At 40.8% G+C, this 25,578-nt stretch overlaps 1 protein-coding gene across 8 annotated transcripts in view; it reads left to right on the forward strand.

Annotated features, from left to right (window-relative positions):
* Nucleotides 1-25,578, forward strand: part of LOC142448177 (transducin-like enhancer protein 4) — a 174,439-nt gene that overhangs the window by 90,592 nt on the left and 58,269 nt on the right. For 4 of the 8 annotated variants that reach the window (XM_075549762.1, XM_075549766.1, XM_075549764.1 and 1 more), the window contains 2 exons: nt 13,225-13,429; nt 14,679-14,695. In XM_075549762.1, coding sequence (XP_075405877.1) covers nt 13,225-13,429; nt 14,679-14,695 — 222 coding nt within the window. The remainder of the gene's footprint in view (nt 1-13,224; nt 13,430-14,678; nt 14,696-25,578) is intronic. The other 4 variants (XM_075549763.1, XM_075549767.1, XM_075549769.1 and 1 more) reach the window with 1 other exon arrangement.

Raw genomic sequence — 25,578 nt, forward strand, 5'->3', positions numbered from 1 at the left:
AAAGCAGTATAAACCATAAGAAAAATAAATTGGTACTACCACTCAGTTAAAATAAAAAACATCTGTTCATTAAAAGATAGCTTAAAGAAAATGAAAAAGCAAGCCGGGAACATTGAAATTTGCATTACACCTAACACAGGATTATGGTCCTGATAATACCAGTTACATAGCTACTGAAAATTCATCTTGGAAAAAAATCAACACTGAACCAAAAAAAACCCCCCACAGCCTAAAAGTTCCAGTTCTTAAATGAATACAAGTTTAACTCCCTACTGTGGCCTGGTTCCTGTCCTCTTTGTCTGCTGCCACTTGCCCCTGGCTTATTCGTTGCCCATCTGGCTTCCTTTGCCTTCATCGATCACAGCAAGCACCTTACCTGTTTTGTGATTGCCATTCTATTTTGAATGTTCTTACTTCTGGTTCTCCTCTGAGTTCTTTGCCAGACTCTGTGTCTTTCTTCTTCTTCAGGTCTTGGTTCCAAGGTCACTTCCCCAGAGGGCTATCTCCATGTATTTACTCCGGACCTCCCTAGTTGAGAAATGGGGCAGGGGATGACATCACTGGATCACACATGACTCCTTCCTTAAAAAAAAAAAAAGAAATAGAATAGAAATTTTTAGTGTGTTTTTCATAGTTGAGTTTGGTGTTGCTTGCTAAACTATTGTTTGTGTTTTTCAAGTGTACACACTTGGACACGTAGGAGTTGTGGTCAGATTGCCGGAATGAAACTCCATCTAGATGTCACCTCAGTTCTTTCTCTAAAGTTCTACGATCAAATGTAAAGATACTGAAGAAATTAAAGTCCAGAAAAGCTTTCTTTAGTTACTTTAAGGCACTTTTAAGAGAGCTTTCTGAATATGGGTCCCTTAGCTTGATGGCATGAATGACTGGAACTCACAAACAGAAGCATCTGTTTCAAGAAATCATTAAAGTTGTAAAGTCTCTAAATTTTTTTCTTAAATAGTTCAAGCAAGCTGCCTGGAAATTGTATTTCTATTGTGAGTTTAAACATACCTTTCTTAATAAACTTTGAACCAATGAAGGGAAACTTCTAACAGGATCAGTGATAGAAAGTTAGTAAAATTAAGAATTAAATACCCTATCCAAGTTTTCATCTGTTCTCCCCCCTGTCCCCCTGGCTGTTAATTCATCAGGAGTTCCCCAAAAGCTTGAGAAAGTGGAACCTTTGGGAGCAAGACTAATGTTTGCTTGACTTGCTTGTGTTCTGACCTGCCTTTCTCTGTAGGGTAGTTGAGAGATCTTGGGGTCACAGAGATCTGCGGTTTGTTTAGCAAGGGAAAGTTAACCTTTCAGTGATAGTCACCTTTCACTGGCTTCTTTAAATGCACTTCTTCCCTTGCAGTCAGTCTCCTGCTTTAAGCCATCAGGACTGAGTTGTATAGAGACTTACGGTGTAAGCGTTCCTTCCTTTGTTCTTTTTATTCTTGCCATGGACGTATTTAACCTTTAGCTTTTGCTCGAGATATTATTGAAAGCAAGAGTTCTCATCTTTTGGCAAGAAAGGCTAACCTCTATCTCCCCCGCCCCCCATCTATAGGAAAGCTGAATGAACACTATCTGCCTATTTAACATCCATTTACCAGTTACTATTTTGCCACGTTTTATCTGTGTGTGTTTATACATACCCAGAATAAAGGGATGCTGTGGTTTACAATTTTAAAAGCTGTGAGTCAGGGTGGTAACCTTTCACCAGTAAATATACTTACTAAATCTGTATGCTGAGCAAATAAGTAGAGACACTGGATCTTAGGAAGAAGACAGCAGCATCAGGATTGGAAGAGTTTAACCGCAACCTGTGATATGTAGATGACACAGCCGTGTTTGCTGCAAATGAGAAGGACACGAGGCTCTTGCTCACTGAAGATCCAGGAAAGGAAACAATGTAAAGGAAGCAAAAGTCCTCACAACTGGACCAGTAGGTAGCATAATGACAAACAGAAGATTGAAATGGTCAAGAAGTTAATCCTGTTTGGATCCATAAGATAAGCAACGCTCCTGAAGCCACAGTCAAGACATCGAAGGAATAGATTGCATTAGATACATCATCTGGACAAGACTAGCAGGGATGCTAATCTGAGAAACTAAGGTGTGCTTGACTCAAGCCATGGTATTTTCAGTTACCTCGCCTGCCTGTCAACGTTGCATATTCAATAATACGGAAGACCACAGAAGAACTGATACATTTGAATTAAGGCACTGGAAAAGAAAATTGGAAGTGCCATGGTCTCTCCAAAGAGCCAATAAATCTGTCTTGGAAGAAGTACAGCCAGAATGCTCCTTAGGAGCATGCAAAATCATTTCTCTAGTGTATCACCAAATGTCCTTGATAGTGTGTTTTCATTCACGACAACTCCCCAGTCCATGACCCACATTAAAAGTAAAATGTCCTAGATATTGTTACATCTCTTTTTTCAAAACCATTTTGCTTTATGACCCTACCGTTTTGAAGAGTCCAGGAATGTCTCACATTCTGTCTGTGATTCTTTTTTTCATTGTGGTTAGTATCTGGGTAAGCATTTTTTAGTGAGAATTTCCTTTTAGTGGCAGGCCTCGTAGGGAATGATCAAGGGTAAGGTTACATAAAGAAGAGGTATAGCTGTAACCCAGGTGGGGACGGAGCATGATAGTGGGGCAGGAGGAAAGTCAAGGGAAATAGAGGAAAGAGCTAGGAGGCAAAGGGCATTTATAGAGGTCCAGACAAAGATGTGTACATGCAAATACATAAATGAGGATGGGGAAATAGATCTATGTGTCTATAGGTTTAGTATTAACATGGCGGGAGGACATCGGGCCTCTACTCAAGCACTCCCTCAATGCATGAATACTTTCTTCTATTACATTTGCATTCTATTTTGCTCACCCTCCTGACACAACTGCTGAAGCCAAAGTGGGTGAAAAGTAAATGTGGTGAAGAAAGCTGATGGTGCCCGGCTATCAAAAGAGATAGTGTCTGAGGTTTTAAAGGCTTGAAGATAAACAAGCGGCCATCTAACTCCGAAGCAACAAAGCCCACATGGAAGAACACACCAAGCCTGTGTGATCACGTGGTCCTGAAGGGATCAGTTATCGGTCATCAAAGAACAAAATATCATATCATTGACTGCACACCTCCTTAATAAGATCGCCAAGGACAAACGGATGCATAAGCAAATGTGGCAAAGAAAACTGATGGTGCCCGGCTATCAAAAGAGATAGTGTCTGGGGTCTTAAAGGCTTGAAGGTGAACAAGCGGCCATCTAGCTCAGAAGCAACAAAGCCCACATGGAAGACGCACACCAGCCTGTGCAGTCACAAGGTGCCAAAGGGATTGGGTATGAGGCATCATTAAAAAAAAAAAATCTTACCATAGTGGAGACCCAAAGCCCATTTTTCGGCCACTGGAGATCCCCTCACAGAGGGGTCTAGGGAAGGAGATGAGTCAGTCAGGGTGCGATGTAGCACCGATGAAGAATACAGCTTTCCCCCAGATCCTAAATGCTTTCTCCCCCCCAATTACCATGATCCGAATTCTACCTTGCAAGTCTGGATAGAGCAGAGGTTGTACACTGGTGCATATAGGAGCTGGAGGCACAGGGACTCCAGGGTAGATGATACCTTCAGGACCAGGAGTGTGAGGGGCGATACTGGGAGAGTAGAGGGTGAGTGGGTTGGAAAGGGGGAACCGATTACAAGGATCTACATGTGACCTCCTCCCTGGGGGACGGACAACGGAAAAGGGGATGAAGGGTGACGTCGGATAGGGCAAGGTATAACAAAATAATAATCTATAAATTATCAAGGGCTCATGAGGGAGGGGGGAGCGGGGAGGGGGGGGGGAAGAGGACCTGATGCAAAGGGCTTAAGTGGAGAGCAAATGCTTTGAAAATGATTAGGGCAAAGAATGTACAGACCTGCTTTATATAATTGATGTATGTACATGTATTGGTTGTGGTACGAGTTGTATGTGCTCCTAATAAAATGTTAAAAAAAAAAAAAGAATTTCCTTTTGTGGTGGCTGTGGGGTGCATGTCCATTTGTATCCCAGTATTGGTGAAGCATTGGTTTAACTGCTTGGTTAGGCTAGTCATTGCCAGAGCTCTTCATTATAAAGATACTTTCTCCACTCTGCAGTCACTATGTAGCCTGCAGGATGATACTTTGAGATTAACACCCCTCCCCCTGGGGGGTTGGGTTATCCAATGGTTTTAGAATCTTATTGATGAGCCTCTCTAAATTCAATATATTCGAATGATGAAACAACCATGTCTTGACTTTGCCTTTCGTTGTAAATTAATATTCTTTGAAGAAGAGCATTTCTTCCCAACCTTTGCTGTGTATGTACATATGGATACCTTTTTTTTATCATTTGCCAAGTGTTGTGGCAAGGGCTTTGTACGTACCATCACTTAAGATTTTCTTAAAAACCTATTCCCACTTTATAAGTGAAGAACACTGAGCTTCTGAAAAGATACATGATTGGTTCTCAGAAAGGTGGTAAGGATTCACTTCATCCTAGTGTCTGAAAACTGGGTTCCACCACTTGATTGTGAGGTGTCTCAGATGTCATACAGAATCTTCTCTGTGACTCAGTGTAACCCCTAAAGGTTGAAGCTGGGTCTTCTGAAGACGCCCTCACAGTCCAAGGAGAGCAGCAAAGCCAGACTAAGTTTGTGCCCCACCCTGTGTTTGCTGCACCATGTTAGTCTGTTGCTTCTTCTCAATCTCTTCTTCAGGTCTGTTGGCCCCTCTCTGCCTTCTTTCCCAAATGGTATCTGCCACTGAATCAAGGGTTTGGTCTTGAGTTTGAGAGCTGACTCTTGGAAACCTTTCTATAGTCCTTGGACCCAGAATTTCCCACAAGGTCACCTATTCTCTACATATTAGGAGCCCATACCATTCCTAAAACATAAAATAATAATATTAAGGGAGTGTTATAATCTACAGCCATTATTCTTAATGATGCTTGAATTCTTTCAGGTATTGATAGTGGGAAACCTTGCTGTTTGTGACAAGTTTGTACATATCCTTCTAGTCTAGATAGCTTTCTCGGATAAGGAGGTCTAGGCTTTTCTTGCACATTTTTAGAAACCAAGGTCTAGACACAGATCGAGTTTATTGCTGTGAGGAAGTCGCTGCTTCTTAGAAAGGTGTGCATCTTTTTTGAGCATTTTTCTGGTATGGCTGGCGGAGAAGAGTAAGAATGCCTATCCCAATATTCGATGCCCAGAATGTCTAGGGCTACAAGTGGTCTCAGCTGTGTACTCACCCAATATCTGCTTGATCATGGCCAGTAGCCCCTGTGATCAGTTAGAAATTCTCCCTTAACAGAAGCCTTCCTCCTTAAAAAGCAAACCCCCTTTTGCTGACAGAAAGCGTTTCAAAAGCCATTCTCTGTAAACTCGATTCTCTAGTAGTCATATTCTGCCCTTCGTTCCAAAAAGCTATTAAAACAATTGAGGCTGTGTCTACCACCTCATTGCCATGTATTTTCAGAAGTAATTACTGGCTATTTTTCAGAATTAAATTAATTATCTTAATGGAGTACTTACATGCCTAAGTTTAAAGTTCATTCCATTTTAATGTTTAATATCTTGAATGGCCCATCAAGGGAACAGAAAAAGGAAATAGAGTTTTTATTTTGTACTGTGGTTGGGGAAAAGAGATTTTTGGGGGGGGGGGCAGGGGTGTCTTTTTCTTGTTTAATGAAATTAGGTATCTAAACATAGAAGTGGTCTTAGAAGTTCAGTGAGAAGAATTTTCCCACTGACAGATTAGTCTTTCTCCAATAGGTGTTTCTTGTTTATGATTCCATCAGAGTATATCTATTTTAATGTTTAATTGATAATTTGGGCTTTGTGGGATGGGGTGGTGTTTTTGTTTTGCTTGGTTGGTTGTTTTTGTTTGTTTAACTCTTTCTGAAGTCAGCATATTTTGACCTGCCAGTTTGTAATCATCTAGGGTGTGGTTATTTATCCTAAACTATTTTAGTAACAAATTAGTGTTGAATATGTACTCTCAATGCACATTCCCTTTTTATCTTTAGGAAGGGTGATGTTTTATGTTACATAGTGCCGACACAGAATAAAGTAGTTAACCTTTATGGGTTAATTTCTTGCTCATGAACACAGACTGGACAGAGATCAGAAGATGGCTCTATCACCCCTGGGTAGCCTCTGGAAGCCTCTGCTGTGCTATAGGGGATAGTACTCCCAGCTCCTTATGTAATACCCTAAGAAAACCAACTTCTCTTCCTGGGAAGTTTACTGTGGGTTTACTTCTTTTGAGAAGCCTTTGATAAAAATGTGAAATATGATGACTGAAAGCCTTTAAAACTTTGTTGTTAAGAGAGGGAAACATGAAATTCACTTTATCATGTGGTAATTTATTGGTTTTATTTAAAGATACGTTATGTTTTATTGACTATTTAGTGGCCATTGTTCTGTGTGATCTCCTTAATTTCAATCCAGTAGTGATCCTGGTGATGGAGTTGAACTGCCCTGTGGAGTTTACAAGAGGTCATTATTAGCGGAAGCCAGGCAGCAGTGCCTAACAGCAACATTTCCTAGGGAAACAGGTAGATCTTGGTCTTTCCTACAGAGGTGGGTGCGTTAGAACCTTCAGACTTTCGGTTATAGCCAGGTGCTTTACCATTCAGTCATCAAGGCTCATGATCAACAGACCACTCTTTTTATAGTATACGTCTATATTCCTCAGAGGTAAAAACTTAAAACAGAGCTTAAAAATAATGTATCCATTTTTAAGCATTTAAGAACCTAATATAGTATTTCAGTACATCTGTCTTACATTGTTATCACATGAGAAGGCTTCAAACAGTTCATGCAATTCTTTTTTCTGTGAGCTTTTGGTGACCTATTTACCGGTAATCCTGCTTTTGTTTCACAGTGCTATATTTTTAAAAGCACTTGATGATGCATCTTTCTACAGGGTGCTCTATTGAGCACCTTTGTGGGGATTTTATCTTCTCCATGTGTAGTGGCTGACTTGTGAAACTTGATAAATCCGTGTTTATGATTGCCTACTAGCCTACATAAAGAGTCCAGGCGGCACCGTGGGTTGGCTATTGGGCTGCTAACTGAAAGGACGCAGTTGAAACCCACTAACCTCTCAATAGGAGAAAAATAAAGCCTTTTGTTTCTCTAAAGATTTACTGTTTCAGTAACCCTGTCCAGGTTGCTATGAGTTGGAATCAACTTGATGGCAGTGGCCTTGATATTGCTCTTAGTGCGCTCTGTAGTGGTTTGGCACAAATTTGATTGCTAGCCCATGTGTTTCATTTATTAGAGGAGCCTTCCATGTTGCTACAATGCTTAACAGGCTTATGCAGAACTGACAGACTGGCAGTCTACTTCCAAAAATATCAGACAGTCAAAACTGCTTTTTTGTTTGTTTGTTTTGATAACCTATCAGTTATGCAAGATGTTAGGATTAGGGGAAAACGACACCTCTATACTCTCCCAGCTATTTGTTGCTCTAAATTTAAAATCATTTCAGAATAAGAAGTTCCCAAAGGAAATTAAAAAACACTCTTTTCTAGTTAGTAAAAAAAAAATGTGACTCATTAAAAGATTTAGCTTTACATATGTGACCATTTCACTAAATCATCTTTGAGTTAATTAGCTTAGGGTAAATTTAATTGTGGTTATAGTAAAGCCTAGTCATAATTCATAATGGTAAAAATAAAGCGAAAACATGAATAATGAAAATAAATGTACAGTTTTCATATGAGACACCAAATGCTGAGTTTGACCACTGTAATGTTTAACTGCTTAGTTTGCAATTCTACTGTTTGTTTTAATGTGCCCTAGGGAAGGACTATGTATAGTAGAAGCTGCTCCTTTTTTTTTCAGTAAGTGGGCTTTTAATTTCAGTGGAGACACCCTTCCCTAGGAGTTGGACCAGAGTCGGATCGGACCTGACGACACCAAACCACAACAACATGAGAGGCATGGAAGAGCAACATCTAGTTATATGCCTTATCCCTGTGGAAGAAGTCTTCCGCCCTCTTAGGTTAAGTGTTGCATAAAACGGTGTTGGCCTCAAGTGCTGTCAAACGAAGCATCAGTGGCAGAGATTATTTTGTGTGTGGAATGTTAAGAGATGTCTTTGTAGATGAGGTTAATAGGGATGTGATATAGAATCCTAAATATTAGCAAAAGTTAAATATAAAGAGACACAAGTGGATTCTTGTATGTTTTTGAAGCCGAAGTAATTTTTTAGCAAACTTGAGTTTCAAGGGTTTAGATGTCTACATAGACTAGTGTTTTGGGCAGAAGTTCACAGGTGGTAATGCTTGCAGAATTACACTGGTGGGAGTTTAGGGATGGACTTGCATGCTGACATATTGGAACTTTTATTTTTAGTTCAAAAGGGACCTATTGTTTTGGGAAGCAATTTGCTCATAACGGAAGCAATTTACTATCCATTGCATTTGTTTCCCCTATGGGTAGGGAGCTGAGCTAGGTACCAGGGATACAGAGAGGCAGTAGGAATTAGATGGAAATGGACAGGACTGGCCTTGGTGATTACGGATATGGATCTGGGAGCACAGAAGACAGGCACTCTGAAGATGATTGGCATTTTGAGCCAGTGGAGGTTGATGATGGATTTGGTGTTGAACATGTCATCATTTTCAGGTAATGTTGGACTTCCAAGTGAAATTGTCCGACAGGATGTTAGAGCAGGGGTACTGGAGCTTAGGAGTTGATGAGAGAATCATTTGTGGTGGGTGATGCCGGACAAGGGTTCGGACTCTGTAGGGAGGAGAAACAATACCCATCCAACTCAAAATTGCAACCCTCTTCAGAGTAGATGTGCCTCGTAGGTCTCCAAGGCTTGCACAGAAGCAGACTACCGTATCTTTTCTCCTGTGGAGCAGTCGGCGTGTTACTTTCAAATGTCACCTTTCAGTTTGCCACCGCGTACTTTAACCACCCGGCCACCAGGGCTCTTTCTGTACTGGTATTATAGTTGGTGGAACAAATCCAGTAGCAGAGAGAACTGAAGCTGGTAGAGCACATGGGAGACTTACAGGAGCTGTGAAATGGCAAAGGGTGGGGGCCTTTTGATGTAGCATGTAAAGGTGGGGAGGGTCAGCCTCTGAAGGGAAAGGGGCTCTGCTTCCTGTAAGATGGGAATTTGAGCAATTTCAAGTCCGAGCAACGTGAGGATCCCAGGAAGTCTTCCCTGCGAATGCAGTTTCCAGCAAACAAACTGGGACCATGTTTCCTGTGTCTGCAAAGTCCCTGGTTGAATGGAAAACAAGATTGCGGTGCTTATTTTTTATTCTGTGAAAGTTGAAGATTGGGTGTTTTTTGTTTTGTTTTTTTAGTGTCTCAAGAAGTACCTTGTTTTGGTTTCTAACTTGTCAGATCTGTGAATCTTCAGTGCCTGCAGTTTGAGAGGGTCTGGGTTAGACACAGTATCTCCCAGGACTTAGTGTCTAAGGAAATGGAGGGAGATAAGCGTGGGAGAGAGATGAAGGCTCTTAGGAAATGCTTGCCAGTTGAACTCTGAAGTGACATAGAGACTCTGGGCCTGACAAGCACACATAGAACATTAACGGGGCTTACAGGAGGATGTGCATTGGAGCAATTTTCGGCCATTCTGTTTGAAGAAAGATTTGAAGTAACTGTGCTGTATATTCATATTCACCTGAAGTCTCTCCGTGTCATAATTGCTTTTCTTCATAGTTTTATTTCTACCAATTTAGAAAATAATTGTATACACAGACTTTTTGATCAGAATAGCAGTATGTAGAGAATTATGAATATGAAATGCAGAAATACATTATTATTATTTTTTTTAATTTTAACAATTTATTAGGGGCTCATACAATTCTTATCACAGTTCATACATATACATACATCAATTGTATAAAGCACATCTGTACAGTCTTTGCCCTAATCATTTTTTTCTCCTCTTTTCTTTTTTTACATTTTATTAGGGACTCATACAACTCTTATCACCATCCATACATATACATACATCAATTGTATAAAGCACATCCATACATTCCCTGCCCCAATCATTCTCAAGGCATTTGCTCTCCACTTAAGCCCCTTGCATCAGGTCCTCTTTTTTTTTCCCCTCCCTCCCCTATCCCCCCTCCCTCATGTGCCCTTGGTAATTTATACCTCGTTATTTTGTCATATCTTGCCCTATCCGGAGTCTCCCTTCCCCCCTTCTCTGCTGTCCCTCTCCCAGGGAAGAGGTCACATGTGGATCCTTGTAATCAGTTCCCCCTTTCCAACCCACTCACCCTCCACTGTCTCAGCATCGTCCCTCACACCCTTGGTCCTGAAGGTATCATCCACCCTGGATTCCCTGTACCTCCAGCCCTCATATGTACCAGTGTACAGCCTCTGTCCTATCCAGGCCTGCAAGGTAGAATTCGGATCATGGTAGTTGGGGGGAGGAAGCATCCAGGATCTGGGGGAAAGCTATGTTCTTCATCTGTACTACCTCGCACCCTAATTAACCCATCTCCTCTCCTAAACGCCTCTATGAGGGGATCTCCATTGGCCGACACTTGGGCCTTGGGTCTCCACTCTGCACTTCCCCCTTCATTTAATATGGTATATATATACATATACACATATATACACATACATACACACACTTATATCGTGTTTTTTTTTTTTTGCATGATGCCTTATACCTGGTCCCTTGGCACCTCGTGATCGCACTGGCTGGTGTGCTTCTTCCATGTGGGCTTTTTTGCTTCTGGGCTTGATGGCCGCTTGTTCACCTTCAAGCCTTTAAGACCCCAGACACTATCTCTCTTGATAGCCGGGCACCATCAGCTTTCTTCACCACATTTGCTTATGCACCCATTTGTCTTCAGCGATCCTATCATGGAGGTGTGCAGTCAATGATAGGATTTTTTGTTCTTTGATGCCTGGTAACTGATCCCTTTGGGACCACTCGATCACACAGGCTGGTGTTTTCTTCCATGTGGACTTTGTTGCTTCTGAGCTAGATGGCCCCTTGTTTATCTTCAAGCCTTTAAGACCCCAGTCACTATCTCTTTTGATAGCCGGGCACCATCAGCTTTCTTTACCACATTTACTTGTTCACCCACTTTGGCTCCAGCCGTTGTGTCGGGAGAGTGAGCATCATAGAGTTCCAATTTAATAAAAGAAGGTATTCATGCATTGAGGGAGTGTTTGAGTAGAGGCCCAAGGTCCTTCTGCCACCTTAATACTTGACCTATAAATATAGACACATAGATCTATTTCCCCATCCTCCTATATATATTTGCATGTACATGTCTTTGTCTAGACCTCCATGAATGCCCTTTGACTCCTAGCTCTTTCCTCCATCTCCCTTGACTTTCCTCCTGCCCTACTACCATGCTTCATCGCCACCTGGGCTAGAGTATACCTCTTCTCTAAGCAACCTTACCCTTGATCATTTCCCACCATGCCTGCCACTCCCCCTTCTCTACCATTTGGGATCCCATGTTTTTCCCTTGTCCCTGGGTTTGTTAACACCACTTCCTTATCCCCCCTACCCCCCCACCCCAAGTCCCCCCGGAACTGTCGGTCCCGTTGTTTTTCCTCCAGATAGTTCATCCAGCCTGTCCTATTCAGACAGACCTGGAAATACATTATTTTGAACTGTCCAGTGAAGGAGTGCTCTGACAGGACTTTGAGCTTGGGCGTTGGTAGTTGGATATCTGGATTATTATCCTGGATTTTCAGTTTTCTGGGTGAAAACTTGCTTTAAACGTGTCAGTACTTTAATTTATTAACTATTTTTAAGCGCATGTAGCAATGCCAGGTGCAGGTCAATAGGAGAAGAGAACTAATTAATGCGCTACTTTGACTTTTATCATTAGATTCAGTAGAAGAGACATTGTGTGTATATTTTCGCTTTTATCTTTTTTAAATCACTTTAATATCCTTGCAAGAATAACTTCCATTTCTCAGTTAATTTGTGAAATTGGTTTTGCACAGAAAAGTATAGAATGATATTTCCTAAAGTGGGCAATATCGATCGGGGTGGGGGGTGGCTACAAAAAGCAGATACTTTATCCTGGCTTATGGGATATGTAGTAAGAAAGTTTTTGCCAGGGGCACTGAGTGATCTAAATAGGTTTGAGACCCTGTGGTGTAGGACCTCTTTTGCCTCTGTTAGGCTGGGAAAATAGTTGGCTGAAAGGCAAGGTTTAGAACGTAATCACCATAGAAGTCATTGTAAGAATTACTCAACGTTACATTCTCCTAGGATAGTTGTTCAATAGAGTTTTTAGTTAGAGGGTTTCCCCTTGAGAGATACTACTTAACATAAACCACCCCGTCTCTTCCCCCCCTCAGAAGCAACAAGGCCTGGCCACAGGGGCTCCTGCACAGAGCTTGATGCCGCCCTTGTTGAGGTCAGGCACTCCCATCCCAGCCTCTCGAGGGCTTTCTCCATGTGTTGCCAGTGTGCTGGTAAAAATGACTTTAAACTCTTGTCAATGCAGTTACTGGTGCATGCATCACAGTCCCACTCAAATAAACCTGTCACAACACAGTCGGCCGCTAGAGAAGAGTACGAGGGCAGGCCTCTAGCTTTTCATTCGAGCATCACTAAACGTGCGCAGAGTGCTCAATTATTTCAGCATTATTGAGCAAGCCTACAGGAGGACCCAAGCCTTGCTACATTAGATTTTCTTTAGTAATTTGCTCAAGTACCGCTGAGGACACTTAAAGGACTTAAAACGGTGGCTGCAACCAGTTTCCTTTTCTGGGTTGTTAATTCAGATTTTCTCTTTCAAATTAACTCTCACTGCACGCTGTGCAGCGGATTCTGGGGAAAACTGTTTAACGCTAATTTTCTCAATTTTCAGGGTATTTTTTGCTCTACATAACTACTTCTTACAGTTATTCACTTATATGTTTTGATTGGAAATATATGACAGCAAACCTTTTTCTTCCCTTGTTTTGGTGAACAATATACAGATGCTTTGTGAAAGAAGTCTGTTTGAAGGCCAGCTGTTCGTTGGGTAATCTCACCATTCCAAAATTAAGTTATTTGCTCTGCATATACACAATCCCCAACCCAGAAAGACAATGATCTTCCTCTCTTCTGTTTTAATATATGTATATATGGTACAAATAAATCTTCAGTTGCTGGCATTTTCATGATCTGTTTGCGTGCGTGCGTGCGTGTTGGGGCATATAGGGGACAAATTCAATATCTCTGTCTAATTTTTCACAGCAGCAACAACTCCAGGCCCAGCATTTATCACATGGACACGGTTTGCCAGTGCCTCTGACTCCACATCCTTCAGGACTTCAGCCCCCTGCCATTCCGCCCATAGGTAGCAGCGCAGGGCTTCTGGCCCTCTCCAGTGCCCTGGGAGGCCAGTCCCACCTTCCAATTAAAGATGAGAAGAAGCACCATGACAGTGATCACCAAAGAGGTGAGGGGTTCTCTGGGGAGGTCAGCCTCATACTGTGTACCTGCTGATGAGAGTAGGGTCTGGATACCAATGATTTATTCTGTCTCTGAATTAATTTTCCTAGCCACTAAACATACGGCTTCTCCTGGAAGGTAAATTAATTACTGAAAGCAGTCATTTGCCAAATGATACCCTAGTGGTTGGCAAGAGTTAATGCACTCCCCAAAGGCAAAGTAGGCCTGCTTCCTGATTATTGCCTTGGATCCCGTGCTGCCGCCTCCGTTCCGGGGCAGTGATGGAATCCCGTGATATTTGTGTTTGAAAGAGTGTGCTACGTTACTCTGACTCCCTTCTATTTGGTGGAAGACTTACTGATAAAGACCCACTTGATGTTTAATAGTATCCATTATTATAATATAAGTCAGTTCAGCCTATAGTACAGAAACCATCTCAAGAAAACCTGTCAGTGGTCTTGGTGATTGAGAAAAGGTGTGGCTCTGTTTAGTGAATGAAATCTGTTGGTTTTACCAACTCCCACCTGGTCTGTAAGCACAAACAAAGAGCTTATTGCTTCCTATAAGACCAACATATTTGTTTATGCAAATAATTGTTTCAGGGGCCATTTGTGCTCTTTAAAGATTGGTTTCCTCCCAAGTTGCCTGATTGTGTGGAGCCTGTGTTCATTGGGTGCTAGACGATATTTTAAGAACCATTTTCATTAGCTGATGGTAGAAAAGCAAATGAAACTCTCCCAGTGTTCCATTGTGGGAATTTACTTTGCACCTGGGTGGTTCACTGGCTTCAAGGGTGTGGCTCCTAATTGAAAGCTCATATCTACTCTTGTTTCAGGTCATTACCATCAATTATAATTTTGAGTATGTGATTTTTATCACACAAGCAGATATTTCCCATCTCTGATGTTGGAAACATTAAATATTTGTCATCCCAATTATCTTCAGGTTCTAGGTACAGAGTGGAGGCATGATTCTAAACACATTTCTAAATAGAAAAGTTGATAAGGACTATAAATTACAGGAGTGTCCTTCTTTAGGCCATCTGAAATTGTGCCCAAGGTAGATTGGTGCTTTGTGAATCTGATCGAGTACTATTAATAATTAATTCTGCAGCACAGTGAGCATCTGTGCGATTTACTACTTAACAGAGATCAAGTCTGATAAATGTATGATTTGTGAAAACCTAACTAGTACTTTTATTTTTTTCTTCTTTCCCACTGCTTTCTTGGCTTGTGTTGCTGGTGTTTTGCCTGTAGACAGAGACTCCATCAAGGTAAGACTCCAGTGCGCAGAGGAAGGGTGGCTTAAAGGGCTCTGAGTGGTTTCAATCAATCTAATATTAGAGGTTTTGAGATTTAGAAAATGATTTGCTGGACTTTTGCAAATAATGGTTAACTTCATTTTGGGATTGTTCTCAGGGGTGTGGTTTAGATTTTTGAAAATATAGTTCCATTTCTCTATCAGAATTAGATTTGTAGACCAAGATTGGATCATAAAATGTCATGTGTTGCTCATTTTATTGTATCTTGCCTTTGGAAAAGAAGAGCTGCTTTTCTTTGGTTAGCCTTTGGCTATAAGATAAATAATACTGGAAGGAAATTAATAAATTGGCTTACATGGAAATATATACGAGTCTTATATTTTGGGGAATTAGTCCCATCCTGTAAAAAAAAAACTCTATGAAACTTGGATCTAAGAGCATTTCTCTTTTAGCAGAGAGAATTGGTTTTGTTTGCTTGGTTTTAAATAACATCTTAGTTTCTAATATAGTGAGTCATTCTGCTGAGGTTGTGGGTCTGTCTTATCTGCCTTCTGTATCTCCTTATGAACAAGTTGCAAGCAAAAGTAGTTAGGGCCTAATAAGCTTATGTTAACACTGGAATGTGATGTGCTAAGAGTTACCTAAATGTATTTAGTAAGCAAACAAGTAAAACAAGTTCACAAGGACAAGAATGGAGTAAAATATGAAAATTGCCTTAATTACTTTTGAGCCAGACATACCATATGCCATTGCGTTAAATATAGGTTGTGCTAAGTATAGGTTAAAGAAAGAACAGTTCTGAAGCATTGACCCAAGAATCGAAAACCAAACCCACTGGAGTCAATTTCAGCTCTTAACGACCCTTAGGCTGCAAATATTTACAACATCAGAGAGCCTCATCTTTGTCCCTTAGAGTGGCTGGTGGGTTTGAACTGCTGAACTTGTGGTTATCAGTCCAATGCAAAGTACAGCCTGAGTTTTCTTCTTGTATTTTATGACATTTGAAAGTTTGGAGAAAAAGTGGTTCTCTCACATTGTTAGAAGAGTTATGCTTTAAAAAAAAAGAAGGAGGAGTCAATGAAAACGACAGTCCTTTCCTGAAACCTATGCTCTCATTTCTAGTGCCTCTACTGTTCCCCTAAATGACAGTAGGGGTCCTCCCCGGCCCCCAAACCCTTAAATAATGAAAGCAGAAGTTGAGTTTGTGTATTTTTACCCTACAGGAATCTTTGTAATTAGAAAGGGCACCTTAATAGCCATATGAATGCCACCATTTACAGTTAGAGCAGCACATAGTGAATTAATTCGATATTCACCATTAATGTATTTTTGTTTTGTAATATACATATCAGTACTTATGATTGAAAAGCATTCTGGGTTAATGTAGTAAGTGTTCTCCGCGCATGTGCTTAGAAAGTTTCCAAGGGCTCTAACTACCAGAGCTCTGAAAGTAAGAATCAGTTGCATCTGTTTGACTTATAAATTCTTAGATACAGTTAGGGCTAGATCGCATTCTTAACAACTGTTTGCAATAAGTAAATGGCCAGGAATAGCTGATTGCAGCCTACAGAAAGCTTGTCTCATAGTTTTGAGGCCCAAATATAAACATTTCCTGCTTTCTTATGATAAATACATACCTCTAGGCAGGTTAGTAAACTAAACAAAAGCCTGTTCTCATTCCCCACTCCCAGAAAGCTGTGAAAATATTTACACTCCAGTGCACTCTTTTTTGTCAATTACATTTTATATTTCCTCACGCAAGAGTAAGGGTATATTTTGAAATCATCCATAATCATGCTGAGTGAGTCTGGGAGCGGATGTCTACATAGCGGAAAGCCAGTGGGGGGAAACAAAAGGAAATTGAGGTGTGTGATTTTTGCCCTGATTTATTAATAGGATGGTAGTTGTGGATATTTTTGTTGGGGTGCAGTTCTAACAGTTGAAGTTCTGTTGTGTCAGATTTGGCGCTGTCCTACAGCTTTACAAGGTGAGTTCAGTTGCTAATTTTCTCCAGTGTTTCCAGTGATGCTCAGAGAAGCAGTCAGTTACTTGTTTCATCGATCGCCCTCCCGTGGGTGGTTCCTGGGTGTGAGGGGCTTTTATGACTGGCTGCCGTGTGGCCGAGGTGGGTTTTTTTTAATCAGCCAGAGCTCGCCAGTTGCCTGCAGCTGGAGTCGGGTTTGTAGGAAATAATTTATTCATGCAGGATAATGCTCCTTAACATTTAACAGGTAATGAACGTGACATAAATTTCCTTCTTGCTTTTAATTTTTCCCTTTCCTCTTCTAATGTGCAAACAGGCAGCTCTGGTATTCTAAATAATAAGTAATTTTTGGCCATCTGTCAAAAGGAAATTCCAATACAAATTTAAATTAATGGTGCCTGAAATTTTTTATAGCTCCTCTAAAAGCCTCTAATGTGCAGAAAATTCGGAATCTGCTGGTAGTAATTAGTGTTGCATGTAATGAGGAACTGGGCAATGTTATACAGCCCCAGTGTAACATTTTGATATGGTAGCAAAATTTTGATTTATACAAGGTTGTGAATGGATTTAATTGTGAGAGACATTTTAAAATGTTTTCTTGATGTTACAGATTATTACACAGGGCAGATTTCAGAATAGCTCGTAAAACACAAATTTAAACTTACCGTGAAGATTCAGGTAATTAAGGAGCTTTACCTTTTAATGTCTAGTAAAATGAAACAAACCAACAACAACAACAAAATTGCATGTTGAATTGTTGGGCTTTTTATTTCCCTTTCCTTTACAGAAAGTTCTTTTGGTCACTGATAACCCACATGCTATTGGATTCAGAGTCAAGTTCATCTATTGGCTTTATTGATCGTGTTTTCTATAGCTGCCGTCACCAGGTTCACTTCTGAGATTAGTATTTGTAGACCTGTATCTGAAGGTTTTTCAACAAGGTTGGAGAATGTAAACATAGACCTGAAGGAAAGAGCCCTGTTGGAGCTCCCAAATCAGTCACAGTACTTTGGTGATGAGAATGGTGTGTGTGTGGTGGAGCTGGTGAATTCATAGCCATGGTACCTCTAACTTTGACTTGTTGCTTGATCATCCATGTGATTGTCAGATTGAGGGCTTGACAAAAACAAAACAAACAAACACCTTCACCCTAGTGGTAACACAGAAAGCCCTTGTTTAGTTCTCAAGACCTGGTTCCTACTTTTAGTACCCAGCTGAGGGCTTTCTCACCATCTTGGGTGTTGAGAATTGCTTCTTTCATTCAAACTATTTCTTGAAAAGACATAACAGGAACTTGCCACATACTGTCCAGAGAGCTTCCTGCTCTGTTGCTAGAGGTATCAGTTTTGATGAGGAATTAGTTGCCTTGAGTTTTTAGATTCCTCCTACCTCTTTCCAGATTTTTTCTGCTGAAGGACTGAGTTGAGGGTTATGATTCAAAGCTGGAAAAGTCAAATTGCCTAAAATTGGGTGTAGGGATCCAAGATTGAGAAATTAGACTTATCACTTCCAAATATCTATGTAATTCTAATACCATCTGATTTTTAAAAAGGGTTTGGGGATATGAAGCCCCAAACTAGCTTAAATACCGTGGCCGTCACCAAATAATGAATTAACTCTGGGATCTTCAAATTGATATCATGCATACATTTATCGCTTCAGTGTATTTTTATATCTCCATGGCCCTCCTATGTTTTACACTGAAGTGTGAACGGTCACCCCCCCCCCAGGTGAAGTATGTAGGATAGGTCATTTATAGTCTATAAACTACAACAGGGGTACAAATATATCTATATATCTATTATAGATATATAGCTATAAGTACATGTATACTTACATAGAGATATTAAGGGGCGGTATTATTGTTTTGTGGCGCATATTGTTCCCAAAGTGCTGTATACGTCCATAATCAAAGAGCATGGTCATTTTTTAGTGACAGGCCAGTTTGATTTCCAGAAATGTTGTATCAATGTAAATTGCCAAATTAGATGGCTTGTGTATGTCTACACCTAATTGACCAATGTTGAACTCCATAAATTTTGCTTATGAGTGAATAGTGCACTGCATTTTTTATATATGTATTGTTTTTCAAGTTCAGTGCTTTTCAACATGTGAGCATACTGTGTTTTGTGTTTTTTTCTGTGAATGCTATACTTTTATTTAGAGTTTTTCATGATAGTTAAATACAACTACTTGGTTCATTCTGGTGTTTATGTGGAAGACATCTTTGCTTTTGGCGCTTGTGGTTAATTCTCTGTTGGCAATATTGGTCTATTTACAGAGAATTCGAGCAAGGCTGTTTTCATGTCCTGGTTGAAGTATGTGGTTCAGACCAGAAAGCACTTTTGTCTCTTAAGTTAGGTGGGTGTTAGAAGTACAATTGGGGTTTATCTGTTTAACTAAACAAGTTAATAGAATACTGGTAATTGTTTCTGTTCACCACTTCACATTGGAAATTAAGGTAAAGGTTATATTGTAGGATACCCCCTTGTCCCCTTTTCTGTTTAAAATGAGTATGGGTCTGATTGAAGGGAGTGGCCTTAATATTTGTAACCCTTTGCAGAGAAGAAAACCCTATACCTGCTGCCATCAAAAGTCAATTGCTGCTCATAGTGTTGCTTGCTGTAGGACAGAGTAGACCTACTCCCAGAGTTTCCAAGGCTGTCCATCTTTATGGATTAAGACTGCCAACAACTTTCTCAGAGTAGCTAGTGAGTTTGAACCACTGACCTTTTGGTTTTGGGGCACACACTTGACCACTGTGCCGTCATAGCACCTTGTAATAAAAAATTCTTATGCCATAGGCTACATTTCAGAAGTACAGTTGCTTATGTTATTTGCCAAATAAGTACAGTGATAATTGTCATTAGTTTTGAGGGTTGAGTGCCAGGGGGTGGTTAGCATGATGTTTAAAGTGACCCTTTCAAACACTTAATGTTTATTGTGTCTCCAGAATAATAAGACGGTAATCTAGAATTAGATCTTTAAGCAGTACCTAATTTGTTTGGTTTCATTTTTTGGTGAAAATGATTTGCTTTTTCCATGTATTTCGCTATTTAGGATTACCTTATCAAAGACCGGTGATGGACTTTTGTTATGTGGATTGATTTCTGATCCTGTCGTTTGTGTAGTATTAATTGATACCTGCCTATGGGTATGTAAGCCAGGTGAAATGTAACAGGTGCCCCAATTGGAGAAAGTATGTTCTAATTGTTTGTTTGTTGAACAGATGAACAAATACCTTTAGGGCAAAGCTGCAGGTCCTCCGGTGGTGAGCGTGAATGGATTAATGATGTGATTGGGAAAGACATGCTAGTTTGCTGCACCCTCCTCCACCGATCACTGAAGCAGAACAAATACTAATTAACAGGGGCAGGCTGGTGTCAGGCCTGTCTTCCCAGCTGATTTTGGCAAGGGTGGTTCCATTCTTTTCCTCGGAAAGCCAGCCTTCCTAGTTACCAAACAGACATTTCCATCCTGATGTCCAGTGCCTCTAGTTTTCTTCATTATTATGCATGTCATCTCTTGCAAAAATTACACCACCCTGAGGGCCCCAAGATTTATTTAAGTGTATTTCCCCTCAAAATGTGGATTATTTCTTCTAAAATAATTGTTCACCGTCTTTTTTCTTTCTTTCTTTCCTCCTATTCTTGCCATAACATTTTATAACCTACTCTGGAAAAACCATAAAAATATCCAGGAATGGGGGAGCTTAATATCCTCATTGATTTCTTGAATCATCTCTACAGTACTTATTACCATCAAGTCAGTGTGTACTCATAGCAGCCCTGTAGGACAGAGGAGAACTTCCCCATAGGACTGCAAAATACACATCTTTATGGAAGATGACTACCTCAACTGGTAGGTTTGAACTGCTGACCTCCGCCACAGCAGAGCCCTTAACCACTTAACCAGGACTTCTCAATTCACTACCTCTCTTCACCCACCTCTGTTAACTTTCATATTTACTCTATGATGGTTTGAAGTATTTCATAGCTTCTGGATTTAAAGGCTCTCCACTGTGTGTACCACTGGCAATAGTTGTGATTTTAGAATAAGCATGTCTTTAAATGACAGTAATAAAATATTTCTAGATTGGGCAGTGCAGCTGAGATCAGATATCAGAGCAACACCCACCCCCCTCCCCGAACAAACGAAAAAACCACACACAAAACAACAGCTACGCAATTGATGCCTGTGGAGTTGGTCAGGACTCCTAACAGTCCTGTGCAGGGACTTGGGAGTTCCAGATCTTAACCAGAATGAGCAGATAGCCCCATCTTCCTTCTTCAGCAGCACAGCCCTTAGCAGATGGTGCCACCAGTGTTTTTAAATATCCATTTCACATCATTTTTAGAACCAATACAATTAGTTTTGTATTCAGTAAGTTATCTTTTTGTTTAAAAAATAAAAAAGATTTTAGGCCACTAGTCCTAGTAATGTGGTTTACAAATTCCTATTTCCTTTTGATAGCTGTAATTGATGGTGTTCATTGTGTGGTGTATTCTCCTTCAACCCTTTCAAGTTCAGAATGCTTCGCATTTTGCTTCATTAGAAACAGGAAAACAACAACATACACAAATGTGTAGCCCACCCCAGCTTGGTCAGTTCTCGCCTCATCAACCACTTAATGTTCATAAAATGCCCCCCCACCCCCCATTTTACTGCAGTGACAGCACTAAGGTGGAAAGTTAAGTTTTTATTATAAGTGAACTTTGTAATCGAGAAAGGATGGTCGGGTGAGCATAAGGATTCTTTTTCATGGAAATAAATGGATTCATTACTTAATTGTATCACATGTTAAAGTATTCTTGAAGCTTTTTTTTTTTTAAGTAGTCTTCAAATTGTTGAGTGTTTAAATTTGAGAGCAAGAGGAGAGGGCTGAGGGGAAGGGGGTAGGTAAATACATACCACCCAATAAGAGAAGCCAGTAGGTAATATAATACTTCACTTTTATTTATTCCTCATTTTAATTACTTAAGATGTATTTTTTAGCATTCTATTCAATTAACCACCCCCCTTTTAAAGTAACTTGTTTTCTTGAATGACATTTGCCCTTTTGCGCAGCAAAATAAAATTGGAAATGCTAATGTTTGGAGCCAACTAAAGGAGGAAAAATAAAAATGTCACCATGGTAACAAAGCTGCTTTCTAGATGGTTTGCTGAGATATGCCTGAACTAGAAGCAGATGTCTGATTTGAGAATCTTGCCTCCTTCAATGTAAACAAATAACTTCTGGGCAGGTGTTGGAAATAATATGGAAATCCTATTAAGGGGCCCAGGGTTCCTGTCAGTCAGGAAGCCCTGCCACAAAAGGCCTGGTTGTCACATAAAGGAGCAGAGTAAATTCTCATTAGGCTTGAGCTTTTCCCAGGAAATGATTGTCTCCCTGTGTTCTTTCTCCTGTGAATCTGAATGTAAGCTGTTGCTTCTATTGATCTATTCACTGCTTTTATTTCTCCCCTCTTCATTCCAGATTTTCCCTCACCCTCCAGCCTGTAGCTCCCCAGCACCCACCCCTTTCCTTTAGAGTAACACTTGATCTGTGCTACTGCTCTGAGACCTGACATTTGTGATTTTAACCTCCCAACCTGGGTGGGGAGGGGAGGGGAGGGGAGGGAGGCTGGGAGGGAGTTAGTTTTTATCCCTGGGCTGCTTTCTCAAAAGAAGCAGGCGGATTTCACAGTGTTGAGGGCTGTGTTTGGAACTGGCAGAGCAAGCCGTGGCAGGAGTCATGAGTGCTGTTCTGTTTACACTTATGTGAAGTTTGATTTTTATGAATTAAGAGGATACGAAAAACATGAAGAGACAGCACTTTGTGGACTTTCAGTAAAAATGCATAGTGGCTGGGTTTTTTGTACACCTCTCTCAAGCTGCTGCACTGCCCAAGAAGGTCACCACCAGTCACATGTAGGCATTTGAGTCTGAGTTAGTTCAAATAAACCTCACTGCAGTGTCTTGGTGCCAACAGCCAGCATTCACCACACAGTGACTTTCCTTACGACGCAGAGAGAGGACTTTGCACAGCCACAGAAAGTTCTAGTGGAGAACACGTTGACTCAGACGAGAAAGACCTTGGGTCTAATAAAGATCGCTGGTTCTGCTCATCGAACTGATCAAAACTGACTCCTAATATTAAAAAGCAACCTTCTCTAGTGTACATAGAGTCAGGGATGTTTTGTAGCTTCTACATTAATACAATAAATTTTACATCGTTCTAAGTGCGGGTGTGTATGTGTACAAAGATGTTTCCCCCTCTTAAGGAGCTGGTGGATCATTTTAACATGGTTCTTAACAAAGTGGACCCCAAGGAGCTGCATTTTAATGCTTCTAGATAGAAAGTTAAGGCAGATTTTGGGAGCGGGAGGGTATGTGCTACAGGGAAGCCTCTGAAGGATATGCAGAATGGGGTGTTCTTTATAATACTCGGAGGGTTAAATGTGGATAAACACAAAACAAGGCTGCAGAAAAGCCACAGTATTATTATGCAGCATTTCTGGACTATAGTCCCCTAGATGCACTTCATAAAGCCAATAAAGCTCGCACTGGTGGTCTCCCGTTGCCCTAGCAACAGACCATGGGGCACAGTGTATGTGAAATGCATGAACATCTGTGAATTAATCTTTTTTAGTTTGTTCTTTTCTTGGCACTGATTGGGCCACTCGGACTTGTGCCTGTGACAGTGCGTGCAGACGGGTAATCTGGAGCAGTCCCTAGGGCCTTGCCCTAAAGTGGATGGTGAAATGGGAAGTGAAGGGAGATTTATCCCGGCAGTGTGCATGCAGCAGTGGAGGGATTTAGCCTGACAGCACTCTCAGTGGGACATTATTAACTTACTTTCTGGTGCATGGGGAAATGAATAAAAAATTTTCTAGTAAATCTGGGCATTATTGGGCTTATTGGGCTGCCCTGGAAAAATAATCTGTAGAGAAAATTGAAATAATCACTCGTGTTTTATACCACAGTTATCAAGAGTTGAAAAGTCTGTGTTATTCCACACTCTTGCCCCAGCACCAATGGTTTGATTATAACCATTTTGGACTGGACTGTCACTTGTGTGAATGAGATGCCTGAATTAGACACCGAGGCCTGGAATCTGGTACGATACATTCTAGTAGTAACCTAGTCTGACCTTATTTAGGGCATTTTTCAGCTGAGTGCTCCCCACTCCCAAACACAGAGTAAACTGACTAAATACAAGTGTGTCAGTCACAAAGCATTGCTACTCGAAGATCCCTTTATACGTTGCATGGGTTTCTTCTACACAAAACATGTTTAAATGTGTGTTTGGGATAAGTAGGTGACTGCAGACAGGTTCTTTCAGTAATGCACTTGTCTTAGTCTTGTTAGGGCACTCTCAGAAGAAAGTGTCCAATCAGTAGGGTGACTTCGGAGGGGATCTTGTGGGCCAGTTATGTTCAAGACAGAGTTATGACTGCTCTTGGGGCTCCAAGGGGTAATCTTGATAAAATTTCTCAAGGGACACGGGATGGTCACAGGAACTTATTCTAGATTGTTTCAAGAAAATGGAAAGCTGTTGGTGAGTTGCAGGCCCAGCAAAGTTGCACCTATGGATCGCTTTCTATTTTAACAATGCTGTGTAGCTGCTCATTCTTCCAGAGTATCCAGAGCTGTCCTATGAGACTGGCATTAGGAAACATTCCGGATCCCTGCTACCCTCAGCCCTGATCTTACCCCTTCAGACTTCTTTTTGTTCTGTAAATTCAAAAGAACCTTGAAAGTAATAAGATTTGAGACCCTGGAGAATACCTGCCCTTTGATGTGGTGTAAATCTGCACTGCCTTCAGATGCTAATCCTGCTAGGACCATTCAAATGCTGGTCGTCCAATCAGATGCTAGCCCTCCAGTCAGATGTTGGTCCTCCAATCAGATGCTGATCCTCAAGCGAGTGCGGAATTCTTCTGGGAAGGGTTAGAGATGGGAACACTATCATTAGACATGTAGACCAATATGGGGAGGGTATGGTGAGAAGCAATAGTTTCACATCTTGAGCTTTTTGTCTTACTGAAAGTGTCTCTGAGTTTATACTAATATATTTTGGCTCATCCTTACATAACACCCAGGAATAAGACTTAGGTTAGATGGTTATGCCCACAGCCTCAACAGGATTGACTGCTTTGTCTCCTCCCACCCCCACCCCACTTATACTCTCTGCCCTTGTCACCATTGTCCAGACATTAGTGTGACTGTAGACTTTGTGTTCCATTCCTCATGGAAGCACCAGGTGCTCACTTGAAATTGTTCTGCTTACCCTTATCATTTTCAGTTCCCTTTTCTTCCTTTTTTTCTCCTCCTACAACTAACTCCCTCCCCTACCCACCGACCTTCCTAGGAGTCTACCTTCCTGGCAAAGAATCAAAAGAGACTCTCGTGTATTTGAGAAACAGAATCTTTATGTTACTTTATATTTCACGTGAGAACTGGTTTTTTTTACTATAAATGTATTAAAAACCTGCGTTTACATTCTGATTCATTTGATGTGCTTAATTATTAGTATTGAGGAAATATAGAAGGCGCAAGAACTGCTTGTCAACTCGTAAATGTTTTTCTTTGGGATATTAAAAGGGCACAGCTGCACATCCAACTGAGATTTTTGTGATTTTTCTGTTGGACAACTAACCAAAAATAATTATTCTAATGATTCCTGACTTTGAAACCTATTGGTGTTGATGGACATACTTGAAAATTGACAGCAGTGCCATCCAAATAACATATTTAAAATGAGTCAGTAGATATTGATTTGGCAGCCGGAGGGTAAATAGGCCTGCACTGCCTTGGTAGGGGGTGCACAGTAAAGATTAGATTCAATCCCTTCTCTCAAATCATTTTCCTATTAAAATATGGAACTGAGATACGCTGCCTTCTCAGTAGAATAAAATGTATTAATGGA

The sequence above is a fragment of the Tenrec ecaudatus genome, chromosome 5 (genome assembly GCF_050624435.1).
Source record: "Tenrec ecaudatus isolate mTenEca1 chromosome 5, mTenEca1.hap1, whole genome shotgun sequence".
In the NCBI taxonomy this organism is placed as follows: Eukaryota; Metazoa; Chordata; class Mammalia; order Afrosoricida; family Tenrecidae; genus Tenrec; species Tenrec ecaudatus.